We start from the raw sequence: 16,670 nt of genomic DNA on the forward strand, positions 1-16,670 counted from the left end.
AAAAGTAAATTCTTTCTCCCCCTGATTTAATGGTTTTTTAAAGGGAAGTAACTGTGTTTTCCAAATCAAGGGACGTTATGAGAACTAAAGGACAAAATGCAAATACTTTTCAGACACAATTTTAGAAATTTTATAAACGTTGATACATTTTTTTGTAATTTTATGTAATGTTTATAATTGAAAATTATTATTCTAAGTATATGAAATGAAAATTGTTTTTAAAGACTTTCAATAGTAATTTTTTAACTCATAAATTTAGACCATGAGCACTATAATAATCTAACACTTAAATCCATCCAAGTATCCACGACAAAATTTTACAAGCATTTTACAAACAAACATACAGAATTGAACTTTATATATTTGATGTATTTGTACTTGTATGTATTTGTTAACTTAATCTAACTTCGTAAATGAAAAAAATCCCTGACCCATCTATATATATAATTCTCTTCTGGGAGACGCTAGAAAACAAGCTGCAAACGCGCTCCCTACCATCCCCACCCCTACATGGTTTGGTGAGCTGTGGTTCACTCTAAATGTTTACAGATCCGGGTTTAGTGACGACTATTAGGGGCAGATAATTTAGTTTGAAATTATTTTAAACTTAGTGGGGGGGGGGGGGGTAACTAAGTGGAGTTTACTTTAACGGAAAGGGGGGGGGTTAAGGAGGGGGGGGGGTTATCGCACTTAACGAGCTACTTATAATGTTTTAAAGAAATATTTTCAGTGGCAGCGTTGGTAGTGTCGAATTCACAAATTATGAATAACTGAAAAGTAAAAAAAACAACAACTAAATAGCGGCGTATGATATGCCGCGGGTCGGCTCGTTTTCTTTAACAGCTCGGTGTGTAAGTGACCTTTCACACTGTTGGTCAACACCTATTTCTCATTTGACGAAAGCCTCATAAAACTCTAGTCATTTATTGCTTTAATTAAGTGTAAGGTCCCGTCATCAAAAAAGATTTTTCCAGAATTATAGGTTAATGTCATCCCTAAATATTTTTTATGTATCTATAGTAATCATAAAGCTGTATCATGAACTTATTAGTTATAGTTTAAAGTACGCATTTTATTTATTTATCGATAGCAAGCTGTATCATAAAAAAGAGTTAGAGTTTAAATTATTTATATTGAGTGGGTTAAAAATTAGGTATATTAATTTTGCTGGCTGGTTTTATTGGTTAAATGTTAATGAAATGGATAAGTTGTTTAAAGACCTGGTTATGTAAATAAGCTGATACTTCAATACAAAATTTTGGTTTTTACGTTTTCTTATACCGAAAGTGCTGTTTGCTGAATAAATAAGATGTATTTAAACAGTTTGCTCCTTTTACACCCCCCAATATTATGGTAAACGGAATATAAAGAATAATAAACGGATAATCTACTTAAGTATGACAGAAAAATGGGAGTGCAGGTCAAGCAAATTAGCTAAACCCCATTCCAAAATGCAATGTTCCACAGAACTAAGTAAAATACCTGGGGGTCAGGCAGTTTGATTAGTGGACGAATGGCGGTCTCAAACATAGAGTTTACAAAATCGTGTCGTTCGGTTCACAAAGTTCGCGTTTCACCCCGTTTTGGATTGATATATCAATTGATTTGTCAACAGATAATCACACCTTTTACCGCTCTTGCCCCTTATAAAAACTAGTAGCCCTAACTTGATCAAAAAATCTGTACGTGGTTATGGACATTTGCGTGTTTTAATTTAGCCTCTTGGCGAGTATGAATAACAAGAAAGAATAAGCATTCTCGTAAAATGTTCAGTGTAAGATGCAAGAGTTATTGTTATTTTTATTCGACGATGTAAAATTATTTTCCAGTCTTATGTCGGTCTAATTTTTCTTAAAATTATAAACATACAATTACCTAAATCATGTATGCAATTAAAAGTAAAAGATATACATATTTTAGAGCATTAGTTTTTGACAAATAAGCAATTTTTGATGTAGGTAAAACAGCTAAAGAAGACATGCTTCAAACATATTGGATGTTTACGCATCCTGTGTAAGAAAACGGTCGCCTTACCTGTTGTTGTTTTCGCAGTGTTAGGTGGTCTTGTCTTTGTCCAGGTGATGCATGTAAGTTACAATACCTATATCTTAGTATCTGTTTATGGGTCGGCGTAGTTGAGTCTGTAAAGCGTGTGGTTGCTAAAAAGTCTCGAGTTGGAACTCTCGGGAAGAAGAGGCTCGTTAGCTGGGGACAGTCATTCTTCTAGTAGAAACAAATCCAAAATCAAACAACTGCCGCCTTTAAGTTTGTTCATGGTTGGACAAAGGCGGCTATGGAAGAAAATCCAAAAAGAAAAGCAGGCTGAAATCGGAGTCAATGGTGCATAACCAGTTGACACTTAACTGTGTTGGAGGGGATCCAACACTAAAATTAAAAACGAAGAAGAAGAAGTATTTATTTTATCGTTGTTAAAATAATTTAAGTAAGATTTTTTTTTTCGTAACGTTATAGCTTCAGGTACGTAGCTCGGAAAGGACTGTGTCGCGACTTCCCAAGAGGTTCACCCCAGGGGTTGAAGACCAAATTAAATTAGAAAGTTTGTTCTGACCTGCATAACTAAATTAACGAAGTTAAGAAAATAGACTGCTACTTGGTTTCGCAGACTTACTGAACTAAAATTGTTAAGCGATTTAAAGGGACATCGACAGATAAAACGCGTCCTGTTTCTGTGAACTTGGCATACAAAGGGATAGTATGGTAGCATTATGTCCAGCTGCCTTTATTTTTACAAACTTTAGTTAGGTACCCGTCAGAGCAAGGTATACTAGGGGTCATTCTATTGACATTAACCCGGAGTTGAACACGAGAGTTGTGGGTTTGTAGTCCAGCGCTCTTCTGCTAAGTTATCCTCTACTAATTGACTTATGTTAGTAAAAGTAAATTCGGCTTGCAATAGTGCATAAGCCATGCCGTCACAGGTCTGAAAGGTTATCCTCACCTATAATCAAAGCAGAATTTCTTTTAAATTACCAGCTAGCCATTAAAAGAAGAGTAGGCCTATTATTTAATGGTAGACTTAAACGCTTGTCTAAGAAATGAATTACACGTCATACAATGTAACAATAAATAACAAACACGAAGATTTTCAAAAAGAGTTATGAAATACTACAAATTAGTAACAAGAAATCATTTTTAAAATACGGATAAATAAAAATTGAAAGCTAATGAAATAAAATGAAAGCAAAAACAAATAGTATGTTCCATATGAAGGGATATAATTTAATTTTTAAAATTTTAAATTAAATAAAATCTACCACTGTAAAATCCCACATTTCTGGATGATATACTAGTTCGCGGTAATGATAAATTGGCGAGAACAGAATAAATATGTTATTTTATTTTTATTATCTTAATTAACAAATATCTCATAGGAAGAATCTATATCACAGCCACTAGAACTTTCTAAGAAAGATCAGAAATCATGCGGACCAGTGAGTCTTTCAGCGAGGGATTTTCCTGCAACAACACTTGTGAGTTTCCCAGGCTCCGGAAACACCTGGCTCAGGTTTCTTATTCAAGAGGCTACAGGTAAAACGCATCCCCTTCCCCCCACAAATTTTTTTTTTAGTTTAAGAGACCGATAAATATTAGAACGTTGCTTTACATTTCTTGAAAATAAATTGTTACCAGACTAAACGTATGGTAGGGCCAAGTGCTTCAGCGGGTCGAGGCCCAAAACTAGGCCATTTGATCCTAGAGTTTTTAAGTTCTCTTCCACTTTAGAAAAAAAGATGTCTGAAAGAAGCACTGCTCTGAAATCGAGAAACTCAGCTTCCTCAACTAACCCCTCTAAAACCTTGATAGTCACAACCCTCAACCAACCATTCTAAACCCTAAACATTAACTCTTGATAGTCAGAGCCCTCAGCCAACAATTATAATATTTATACAGATCAGTGCGTAAGTGCTGTCGTTTAAAAATTACGCCGATTCCACCCCCCATGCACTCTATTCGGACGCCAGTTGTAATTCGTTTCTCCTACGTCAGCAATACTTTTCCATCCATCGACGACATCATGGAAAAAGCTGATACCGTCATTGTTGATTTTGGCTGATAATTTAATCTATTTATTCAAATAGCTCTTCTAGTTTTAAAAAAATGACTAACAGCAGATTTTTTTTTTAAATTGTGTCTAGCAATTAAATAAAGTAATATGGGTATACACGATTTTATAACTCATTTCAACATTGAACTTAAATCAAGCACCGATTCATATATATATATATATATATATATATATATATATATATATATATATTCACACACCATCTTGCTCACTCACATTCTCACTCTCGCACTCTCTCACACATCACCCCCCCCCCTCTTTCTCTCTCTCTCTCTCTCTCTGAAAGGTATCTTTACCGGAAGTGAATACAACGACAAAAAGCTACGCACGCATGGATTTCTTGGCGAAGGAGTGGCTAATTCGTCGACAATTCTCGTCAAAACTCACAAATGTGACGCCGCTACACTTAAACGATACGAAAAAGCTGTGCTGCTTATCCGCCATCCTTACGAAGCCATCAAAGCCGAGTTTAACAGAAAATGCAACGGAGGAAACACATCAGAAGATAAAATCGAGAGTCTTGAAAAGTGTAGGTAAAATTACAGCTAAGTTTATGCACTCTTAATTCTTTAGCTGAAGTTCAATATTTTAAGCCAGACTCAACGTTGATGCTATTGAGTTTTAAATTACTATTTATTTCATTTTGCTTCTTTTAAAATTTGGTAGGTCGGTACAAAGTATAGTTGTATGGATGATAGTATTCTACTAGAGTTACTTTTAGGATTTTTGTTGAGCTATACTGGCGTCAAAACGTGATAGTTGCGCCACCTAACCCCTACTGTTTAACTGGATATACAATTGTTTTTTACAGTTATTTCTACCATTATTCTATTTTTTATGCTGCCCCACCCCAATCCCAACCACTTTGTGACGCTACCGGATTCAGATATTTCAGAAAACATGAATTCCATACAGCCTGCATGGGATGTGGCTACTGATGAGTCATCTGGGTACAATTATGTCTCTAGATTATCTCTTGGTTAAATCTATTTCACTTTGATCGCCCTTAACGGAGCTTCTATCTCAGTTGCATTCAACTTTAAGCATAACCCGAGACTAGGGTTAATGAATGAATGTTTTTTATTACTAGTTTTTTATTTGGATTGTGTCTTGCTTTTGTCAATTATAGACTGAATCTAACGAGCGAAATTTCAACAAGAACTAACTAACAGATTCCTTAAAACTTAGTACCTGGGTCAAGATTTAAAAACAATGCAATGTGACGAAGCCATATATAGTTAAAATATGTTCATGCTCTCTTCTTTGCAGACTGGCCAGAGTATTATTCTAAACACCAGATGTACTGGGTTCGATTCCATGAAGTTTGGCAGGCGTACAGGCGACCTCTGCTGGTCGTTATGTATAAGGATCTTGTACAGCAGACTAATGTCAAGTTGAGAGAAATACTCACATTTTTAAAGGTGAAATCTATATTTGTGTACAACTTTTTAAAGGTGATGTCGATATTTGTGTTTATTGTTTTTAGATGTGATGTCTTTATTTATTTTCAAAATTTATTTATTTTTAAAATTAATGGCTAAGTTTGGTGTTTAAAATAAAATAGGAAGATAAAGTGTAGTTCATATTTTACCTCGATATGCCCAAGACTTTAGGATGAAAATAATTTATAGAAACCAGCTACTATCAGATCATTTTATAATTAGAATGTGTGTCGAAACACAGGAAATATAGAGAAACGTGATACATTGTATAAGAGAATGTTGGGGGGAGGGAGAGAAACTAAAATAAATAAGATAGCTCTGGTGTCATGTTAGGTTCCAGGTTTGCTTGTTTGTTTTTCTTGCGTCTTAGTAAAAATGGGAAGGGGAGGGGGTAGTGAGGTGGATACTTTAAAAGAATCAAAGCGGATATGAAAGTGCAATTTTTTTTTTCGAGCTGAAGAGTAGGCTCTAGTTGTCAAAGTTTTTACGAAGATTACCTTAGGCGCAAAAATGGTTTAGGTGTAAATAAAGGGAGATAGGCCTGACTTCCTGCTTGCAATTACTTGTTGGCTTCCCTTTTGGGGAACATACTGCATAGAAAAAAGACCGAGTAGATTACATATGATTAGTTCTTAATATTTTAATCCATCAACAAAATCAAATAGTAATCGTGGGTGTCTTAACTGTAAAATTGAGAACAAAATAATAGACAGGACGTAGCTCCTTACATTGTCCTATATTATATTTTTTCGTCATTAAGAAAGTGGCAGTACTTAGGTCGCATGACGGCTTGGTGCGCCTCTGAAGGTTATACTGTTATAATGCTTGTGGTGTTGCGTTTATTGCTTTGTATATGCAGAGGAAACAAGGGGTGCTACTAAAACTAGATTAGAGTGTGTCCATTTCTTTATTGTGTCCCTTTCAGTCTTGTATTCGTCGCCTCGTGGTCCATAAGTTCATATCCCCTACGTCGATGGTACAAGTCGGTCGCATGAGTTAAACATTCCACGGGTTTTGCTAGTTTGTTGATGTAGTCTGTCACGTTTTATTTATAAATGTCCTTCATTAATCCTTAACTGCATAACGTCTTGGTCTTCGCTTGGCTTGGTGGGTTGTGTGCTCGTTCCCTGCCGTATAGTCTTCGTAGAGGGGGGGGGGGGGGATTTTATACTTAGTAGTAAGCTGCCATTTCTGCGATTGTAGTTTTCTTGTACACGTTGAATCGGAGGAATAATCGCAGGGTCTCCCCTTTTACCAGTTCATAACAACACATGATTCTATACAACATGTCACATATGTTAACAGAACATACACGAAATACAACGACATATATCAGAAATGCACAACGTTACGCAGAGTTAGGCAAACCCTAGGAACAATTATGAAACAACGCAGACAGAAGCGCTAAATATATCTATATATGTACATATATATATAATTATATAAATATAGATATAGATATAAATAAATAGATATATTACAAGCTCCGTCCCTGCACCCATAACAACTCTTCTTAAAATTTTTCACAGGTACATATTCATGAGGAACGACTAAACTGCGCCATCGCAAACGGTAACGCGACGCGGCGACCGACGTCACTACTGCATCTGCCTCACATGATAAACAATAACCAATCAGCTGAGGCCGTTTTCCAGCATGTTATTAACGTCTTCAACATTTCTTCACCACCAAGTGAAGCAATCGAAACCTAGGCAAAAAAATAAAATTAAACACAATTTCATGAAAAAATTTTACAATCGTCGCAATCTAAATCTAGGCAACAAATAAAATACACACTAATGAAAAAAACTTTTTAGGTTATGTCCCAGGTAGCTATTGATAAGCCTTGTGCACATATCAATCAATATAAAAAGCATTTCATTCATTTTCATATATGCTATACAATTAACCAGAGGAAACAATACAAAGTATTCACGATTCGTATTTATTTTCACTTGTTTGAAATTATAATTTTGATAGTAAATAACACCAAAGTGTATCTTGCATACTCTTTTGTTAGAAAAAATAAATAAAAAGTACATATATTAATAATCATTTACTTTATTTATCATTGTGTCTGAATAATACAACATATGCATCATGCACCTGAGTAAAGTGATGACATTATTCAAGTTATTGTTTTGTTTAATAACACCGCCGCCAATATCCAAGTGCGATATATCAGTGCTGTTGCAGCCCAATGTTTATCAGCGGCCTCTAAGAAATAAATCAAGTAATACAATTAATACAAGTAAGCCAAGCAAGTCAAGTAAGTCAAGTAAGTCAAGTAAATCAAGTAAGTCAAGTAAGTCAAGTAAGTCTAGTAAGTCAAGTAAGTCAAGTAAGTCAAGTAAGTCAAGTAAGTCAAGTAAGTCAAGTAAGTCAAGTAAGTCAAGTAACTCAAGTCAAATTTGTATTGCTTGATGCTGACGCTATCACCGTACCCATGGTTTTAGAAGTTGAGCAAGCTGATGACGTTGCAGACAACGCCAAGAACAGAGAGGATCTGGACCATGACACTCCTTTCATGAGAGCTACGCTCAGCACCAAAGTTGGCCGTCTGGACGGTCAATTTGGGCTTAGACCTTGACGCCATGTTACCGGTCACTTTTTGCGGAATAGATTTTAAACATATTAAACGTGTACACATATTAATTAATCCATCCTATACAACTTTTTACAGTACTTACTAATTGCTTTTGTTATGAACATTTACAGAGTAATATTGATATTTTTTCTAATTAAATTTACCATTACGAACATTTACGGTAGCATTTATTTCTCAAGCAAAGTTTAGCGGTTACATTAATGTAAAATGCAATATTGATTCTTGCGTTTAAACGGTTAACAAAAAGACAGCCATATTATAATTAACACTATTGATAAATGAATTTTAACGACTTCGGAAGAATAACTAGACAATTATTGTCCTGTGTAAATTATATTTAATTATTTTGTAAAATGTAAAAGAGCTAGTTATGGTTATGGTTTTTTGATGGTTGAAGTTAGGGTTAAGTTTAGAGTTGGATTAAGGGTTATGTATCTTTTTCTCAAACGTCCATATTTGCATTTAGACATTTAATTGAAAAAGTTTGTAGTTCCTAAAACCGGGCTAAGCCGGGTTTATGCACATGTCAGGGTTTTTTACTGATAGGTTTCTCACAGAAGACAGTGCCAGGCCGGCTAATAAATATATAAAATGTATTTGTACGATAACTTAAGCTAACTTCGTAAATAAAAATTGTAAAACACATCCCTGGACCGATGTTCTTCATCAGCTTGGTATTTTTAACACACATGACACATTTGACAAAAGCCTCTTCAAACTCTAGACATTTATTGCTTTAATACTGCATACGATCCCGACAACAAAAAATCTGTCCAGAATTTTAGGTTAATGTCATCTTATGATATTTTTTTTGTCGATGTATCTATAGTAAGCGTATAGCTCTATCATGAACTGATTCGTTAGAGTTTAATGTATGCAATTTATTGATTTATCGATAGCAAGCTGTATCATAAAAGAAAGAGAGTTTAATATATGTATGTTGAGTGGGTTAAAAATTAGTTACATATATTTTGCTTGCTGGTTTTATTGATTAAATGTTAATGAAATAGATAAGTTGTTTAAGACCTGGTTATGTAAACAAGCTGATACTTCAATACACAATTTTGGTGATTACGTTTTCGTATAGAAAACGTGCTGTTTGCTGAATAATTCGCCTTTTTTTGCTGTTTTCACCTTTTTACACCTCTAACTTTATAGTAAATGGAATATGAAGAATGGATCGCAATCTTGCGAAAAAATAAACTGGATGTCATAATCAAGCGATTAGAGGAACGACCTTAATAAGGCGCTTGAAAGTTGGGGTCCATGTCAAGCAATTTACCAAAACCCCATTCCAAAATGCAATATTCCGACACAAATTTAAGTAAAATACCTGGTGGTCCGGCAGTTTGTTGAGTAGTTGAAAGACGATCTTAAACTTTGTGTTTACACAATTGTGTCATGCGGTTTAAGATATCGCGTTTCGTCTCGTTTTGGATTGATATTTCTATTGATTTGTCAACACATAATCATACCGTTACCGCCTGTGCCCTTCATAAAAACCTGAATGATCTAACTTGATCAAAAAATCTGTACGTGGTTATGGACATTTGCGTGTTTTAATTTAGTCTCTTGACGAGTATAAAAAACTAAAAAGGATAAGCATTCTTGTAAAATGTGCAGTGTACGATGCAAGAGTTATTGTTCTTTTCATTCGGTAATGTAAAATATTTTTTTTTTCATTCGCTGCTATTTTATGTCAGCTAATTTATCTTAACATTATAGACATACAATAACATAAATAGTAAGTTTTTGACAATGAATCAATTCTTGATGTAGGTAATACAGCCAATGAAGCCATGTTGTAAACATATTGGATGTGTGCGCATCCTGTGTAAGAAAACGGTCGTGTTACCTGTTGTTGTTTTCGCAGTGTTAGGTGGATTTGTCATTGTCCAGGTGATGCATGTAAGTTGCTATAGGCCTATAATTTAGTATCTATTTTATCGTTGTTAAAATAAGTTAAGTAAGATATTTATTATATAAAGTTACAGCTAGGTAAAGTCTGTGATGCGGATTCTCCAGGGTCTCACCCCAGGGGTCGAAGAACAAATTAATTTAGAAAGTTTGTTCTAACCCGCATTACTGAACTACACTGACAAGGTTAAAAAATAGACTGATACCTGGTTTTGCAGACTTATTGAACTAATATTGTTAAGTTATTTAAAGGGACAGTGAAAGATAAAACGCGTCCTGTTTCTGTGACCTCGGCATACAAAAGGATAGTATGGTCAGCATTATGTCCAGCAAACTTTACCAAACTTTAGTTAGTTACCCCTCAGAGCAAGGCGAACTAGGGACGTTCTACTGAGTCGAATACTAGACTTTCGGGTTAACAGTCTAGTGCCCTACGCTCTACTACCTGACTCATGTTAGTGAAGGTAAATGCGGATTAGCATAAAGCATATACCATGCCTTAACAGGTTTGAAATGTGATCCTCACCGATAATAAAACCAGTATTTCTTTTAAATTACTAGCTAGTCATTAAAAGAAGTGTATTAATTAAGGGTAGTATTGAACGCTTGTCTAAAAATAGATTACATGTCACACAACATTTTAATAAACCAAAAACAAATAAAACAATTTACAAAACGACTTTTGAAAATATACTACAAATTGGTAATAAGAAATCATTTTAAAATATCATAATTCAGAGAAAAGAAATAAAAAGAAAAATGGAAACTTCAATAATTTAAATGAAAGCAAATAGCAATAGTCTGTTTCAATATAAATGTATGTAAATTAATTTTTAACTTCTAAATTAGCTAACAGCTACATCTGTAATATACCACATTTTGAGGATGATATACTAGTTCGCGGTACAAATTATAAGACGGCGCAAAAAAGATAATAATGTTCTTTTATCATTGTGATCTAAATTATTATTTATTTCCCAGGAAGAATCTATATCACCGCCTCTAGAACTTTTTAAGAAAGACCAGAATTCATGTGGACCCATGAGTTTTTCAGTGAGAAATTTTCCTGCAACAGCACTTGTGAGTTTCCCAGGCTCCGGAAACACCTGGCTCAGGTTTCTTATTCAAGAGGCTACAGGTAAAACAAATCCCCTTAAAAACCTGAGATTACTAATTCGCAGAAATAAATCAAAGCCCTTTAACATAAAGCTCATACGTAGAAGAAGCATAAATTGTTGGCCTACTCACAAAAATGAGTTGTCGAAAACTGACTCCAGTGGAGATAAGTAAAAAAGTAAAGTTCCCTTTTCAAACCTGACGGTCTATAGAGCAAGTGAAGTAGAGTTCACTGTTTTCTGTGACCTCGGCATATGAAGAGATAGTGTGGTCAACACTATGCCCAGACGCCTTTACTTTCCCTAACGTGAGTTAGGTACCCATCAGAGTTGGGTGGAGTCAGGGACGGTCTACTGACTTGAACCCGGATTCGATTGTTTTTTTTAAATATGTCTAACCTCTAAATAAAGTGATTTGGTCATTAACTGTTTTAGAACTTATTTCAGCAATGAACATAAATCAAGCACCAATATATATATATATATATATATATATATATATATATATATATATATATATATATATATATATATATATAATTCACTTATCATCTTGTTCAATCACATTCTCACTATAACAAACACACACTCTCTCTAAAAGGTATTTTTACCGGAAGTGAATACAACAGCAAAAAGCTACGAATGCTTGGATTTCTTGGCGAAGGAGTTGCTAATTCGTCGACAATTCTCGTCAAAACTCACAAATGTGACGCCGCTACACTTAAACGATACGAAAAAGCTGTGCTGCTTATCCGCCAACCTTACGAAGCCATCAAAGCCGAGTTTAACAGAAAATACAGCGGACGAAGAAAATTAAATGCTACAAAAGATACTATTGAAAAGTGTAGGTAAAATTTCTGCCAAGTTTTAGCACTCTCGACTCTTGGGTGGAAGACACTAACCATAACAGTGCGTCTATCTCAGTTCCATTCAACTTTAAGCATACCCCTAGACAAGGGTCATTAAATGATTGTGTGTTTTTATTACAGTTTTCTTTTTTTATTTAACATTCTTCTTTTGGCATTTGTCTTGCTTTTGTCAGTTACAGGTTGAAACTGGCGAGCGAAATTTTGACCACTTCTAATTGACCGAATGTTTTGAAACTTAGTACTTGAGTCAAGATTTATTAAAAATGCATGCTCGCTTCATTGCAGACTGGCCAGTGTATTATACTGAACACCAGCTGTACTGGGTTCGATTCCATGAATTTTGGCAGACCTACAGGCGACCTCTCCTGGTCGTTATGTATAAGGATCTTGTCCAGCAGACCAGTGTCAAGTTGAGAGAAATACTCTCGTTTTTAAAGGTGAAATCTATATTTGTGTACATTTTTAAAGGTGACTTGACTACCCGTTGTCATTAGATAACTGAGGGTTTCGGGGGTCATCCATAAATAACATTACGTCTGTCACATATCATCACAAAATAACCAGACCACACAATCAAAAAGACGTCCCACATCAGACGTTTTTGTCTTTAAAAGAAACGATTTTCAATGAGCATGGATCTGACCACACTATCCCTAAATATGCTAACGTCACCTGCCCAGTGTCCCGACAAGTCTCAGACAACATGTTTTTATATTTTTATCGTTTAAAAAAAGAGTCCCGCCGAGCATGTCTCTTAACACTATCCCTTTATATTATTATGCTGAGGACACTGAAACTGGTGCACTCTACTTCACCTGCCCTGTGTCCCACCAAGTCCGATAAGCAACTTAATCATTCACATCTAAAAAAAAAGAAATTGAAAAAACAAAAATAATTAACATTGACACGATGTGTCTCGAACACGAGCCACACGCATGGTAACCTAATACACTAACATTTTAGCATTCTAGCTAGTAGTATCTGGGAGGAATTTACTTATATTTAACTTATAATCTGCGTAAGAAACTTCATTTACGCGAATAGTCTCCCATTTTACCAGTCGCTTTGCAGTCATCAACTTTTTGGTGCCTGGTATTATTTCAAATTAAATTGTATCCCACATTAACCAATTCCATAGCTAAACAAACAAAGATTTATAAAAAATAATTAAGGCCTGAAATAGTTTAGTATATTTTAGATCTATATTCTAGATGTAGAATTTACGTTAATTCTAGATCTAGATGTAGAATTTACGAAGGCTAGTTTTTGCCGTAACTCTAGATCTAGAACCTGGATAGATAAATCCCAAGTATTTCAAATTAGGTGATCATTGAAGCTAAACAGCAAAGAGGTATCTCAAATATTTAAGGACTAACATAGTTTAATAAAAAAACCTCAATAATTTAGTTTTGTTTTATAATGATTTTTAATTTTTCACTTATTTTGGTTTGACCTAGATTCTAGATTTTATAATATTTTAGATCTAGGATTGACTTTCTCTGCTTCCGATAGCTGTCCTCTAGATCTAGTGAAAATAACTGTATATTCAAATTAGAAGAGCCATTAAAAATTGAGAATAGTATTGGAAACTTATAAAAAGAGCAAACGGACGCATCGTTAAAGATATAGCCGACAGAAAATTAGCTTTATAATATGTTAACCTTTTAAAAGGGCAACAAAACCTTCGATCGAAGCCGCCATTATTGTTATAAAAAGTAAATTGAGCAAGTGACGTTGCTATAAGTAAAGTCATTTTTCTGAACTTTTATAATTAATGTGTTTAATCTACTAACAAATATAGCAATAAATTAATTAACGTCTTTAAATTAATTTGTTATTAACAGTTTGGTTGAAAAAGAAAATTATTCTCTACCTAATTACGTATTGTACAACTCTATACATAGTGCATATTCTCTCCTGTAACCAAACAGACAAACAAACAAAAAAAAAAATTCAAATACGTAAACAAACATGAGTTTTAGTAGTATAAAGATAGGTGTCTATATTTTGTGTTTATGGTTTTTAAAGGTGAAGTCTATAATTTATGCTCATATTGTTAAAGTGTACAATGTTGGTCTGGCTCAGGTAGGGGTTTAGATTTTCCTGAAATATAGCATTATTTTAGAAAGGCGGGACAGTAATTATAAGGTACAGCTTTATTTCTTTCAAAAGGATAAGTATCCGTCACATTACTCATTTACAGCTATTACTTACCACAGTCCTTTTTTCTTTCTTTTTTTACGTTTTATTTTGAAAATCAACATTAACACTTACAAAAATTAACGTTTAGGCTTTATATGAAACATATAGATACATAGAGAATGCGATAAATGGTATAATAGAACCGGAGGGAAGGGGGAGAAACTAAAATAAAGAAGACAGCTCTGGTGCATGGTTCCATGTTTGCTTGTTTTTCTTTAGATTTATAAAAAATGTGGATATAAGATTGATACTTTAAAGGATCAAAGCGGATATGAAAGCGCTTTTGTTCTTTATTTACAATTAGCAGAGTAGGCTCTACTTGTCAAAGTTATTATAAAAAGTACATTCGGCGCAAAAAAGGTGCATAAGTTGGAAAAATAAGGAATTATGGCATAGGTGTAAGTAAGGGGAAACAGTCCTGGCTTCCTGCCTAGCTCAGCAATTACTCGATGGTTTCCCGTTTGGGGAACAAAACAGCTAGAATAAAGACAGAGTAGATTCCATATGAATATTTCTCAATAATTTAATGCATCAACAAATTCAAATTTAGTATGCGTGGATGCCTTAACTGCAAAATAGAGAACAAAAGTAGGGAGTGGACTTAGCTCCTTACCTTTTCCTCCTGCATTACATATTTTTCGTGATAAAGAAGGGGGAGTAATTGCGGTTGCATAACGGCTTGGTGTGCAATAAAAGTTATATTGTTGCAATGCTTGTGGTGTTGCGTCTATTGCTTTGTATATGCAGAAGCAACAAGGGGTGTTACTTGAACTAGTATAGATAGTTAGCGGTATGCTGCATTACCCTCAAATATCGTTCAGTTTCTAGCTGTTTATAAAAATAACTTCCGTTAGACCCTTAGGCTGAATAACTCTCCTTGTTAGATCACCGAAACAATTACTTTCCTTAGACCCATCGGTGGAAAAATACTTTTTTATTAGATTGTTTTGATGATGGAAAAAAACACAATTATATAATTAGCGTGGATTAGGCAATGTGGTAGGTGAAACACGGATATTTTAAATACCACCTTTTATTTATTTTATACACTGATTATACTGTTTAATAATTATTAAGTTTAATAAAAAAAAAAAACGTTTAGAAGCCGGTCCTAAATGTCCTCTATGTTCACTTTTATCTTTTCGTTTGCAGAAAAGATGGAGTATTATAGTCGTTCACTAATCTGAATAGGGCGTGTCAGCCCTACCCACCGGCAAGGTGCAATTTGCGCCCCGGGCTATCCTGTGAGCGATTTGGTGCATATGTTTGTTTGAATGAGTGCGATAAGCAGTGAACAAAAAGGGTAACTACTCGTTCACTAAATTGTATCTTAGTCGTCCTCCGGCGCCCTGATAGGGTGCTAATAGTCACCCCGGGCCTTTCTGTGAGTGCTATGGTGCCTACATTTAGTTTAGTGAGTTCAATAGAATATGGTTAAGATGGGTTATTCTAGTCGTTTACTAAGTATAATCAGGCGGTTCCGCCGGAACCCCGGCAAGTTGCAATCAGAAGCCCCCGGCTATACTGTCAGCACTATGCGTTTATGTTTGCATTTAAGTTTGTGTTTACATTCTGCGTAATTGTTTGGGATTAGGTTTCCTTTTGCTTTTGTGTTTGCGTTTGGATTGTTTTACTTTTTATTTTTATTTTTGTTTTAGTGTTTTGTTTTCGTTTGATTGTGGTTAGCGTTAATTCGGAAAGTAATATGTTTCCTAAACCTGGACAATGCAGTGTATAAGCTGCTTACTAAACGTTATATATATATATATATATATATATATATATATATATATATATATATATATATATATATATATATTTGTATGTTCCATCTCTGAAGGTAACGGCTCTCGTTTACATTGTTCACAGGTGGACATAGATGAGGAACGACTAAACTGCGCCATCGCAAACGGTAACGTGACGAGGCGACCGACGTCACCACTTCATCTGCCTCACGTGATACACAATAACCAATCAGCTGAAGCGGTTTTTCAGCACGTTTTGAACATCTACAACATTTCTTCACAACGAAGTGCCGCAATCTAAATCTATGCAGCAAATAAAAAAAACACTTCGATAAAAATACATTTTAGGCTACATCCCAGGTAGCTGCAAGTTGTTAAATGTATGCTGTTCTAGATGAGCCTTGTGCTAATAACAATTACATTTTTAAATAACGTTTTCACTTTTTTGTGTGTACACAATAAAAATAACAAGAGGAAATATCGCAAGGTATTTACGATTTGTGTTTATTAGCACGTGTATAAATTTAAAGTTTCGAGAGTAAGAAACAAAAGCTGTATTTTGCTAACTCTTTTGTTATAAAAAGTTCATAAAAGTACATATATATAAATTATAAATAAAGATTTTTTTTTTACTAAATCTGAATTCGTACGACATTGCATCCGCGTCAAATGATGAGATTATTTA

General features: G+C 34.5%; 2 protein-coding genes across 2 annotated transcripts; both read left to right on the plus strand.

The window, feature by feature from the left end:
• The first annotated feature begins 1,689 nt into the window (after positions 1-1,689).
• LOC131931487 (WSCD family member CG9164-like) lies at positions 1,690-8,119 on the plus strand. Its single transcript, XM_059288301.1, has 7 exons — positions 1,690-1,774; positions 1,959-2,087; positions 3,393-3,549; positions 4,374-4,616; positions 5,357-5,508; positions 7,059-7,221; positions 7,986-8,119. The coding sequence occupies exons 1-7, from the start codon at positions 1,766-1,768 to the stop codon at positions 8,117-8,119; spliced, it is 987 nt and encodes a 328-aa protein (XP_059144284.1). The 5' UTR covers positions 1,690-1,765.
• Positions 8,120-9,753: 1,634 nt separating this feature from the next.
• LOC131931489 (WSCD family member CG9164-like) lies at positions 9,754-16,286 on the plus strand. Its single transcript, XM_059288302.1, has 6 exons — positions 9,754-9,794; positions 9,917-10,045; positions 11,036-11,192; positions 11,771-12,013; positions 12,324-12,475; positions 16,110-16,286. Exons 2-6 carry the CDS (start codon positions 9,929-9,931, stop codon positions 16,284-16,286), a joined length of 846 nt encoding a protein of 281 aa, XP_059144285.1. The 5' UTR covers positions 9,754-9,794; positions 9,917-9,928.
• Positions 16,287-16,670: the final 384 nt, after the last annotated feature.

The sequence above is a fragment of the Physella acuta genome, unplaced genomic scaffold (genome assembly GCF_028476545.2).
Source record: "Physella acuta isolate Inbredline_101_S28 unplaced genomic scaffold, ASM2847654v3 ptg001979l, whole genome shotgun sequence".
Lineage (NCBI taxonomy): Eukaryota > Metazoa > Mollusca > Gastropoda > Physidae > Physella > Physella acuta.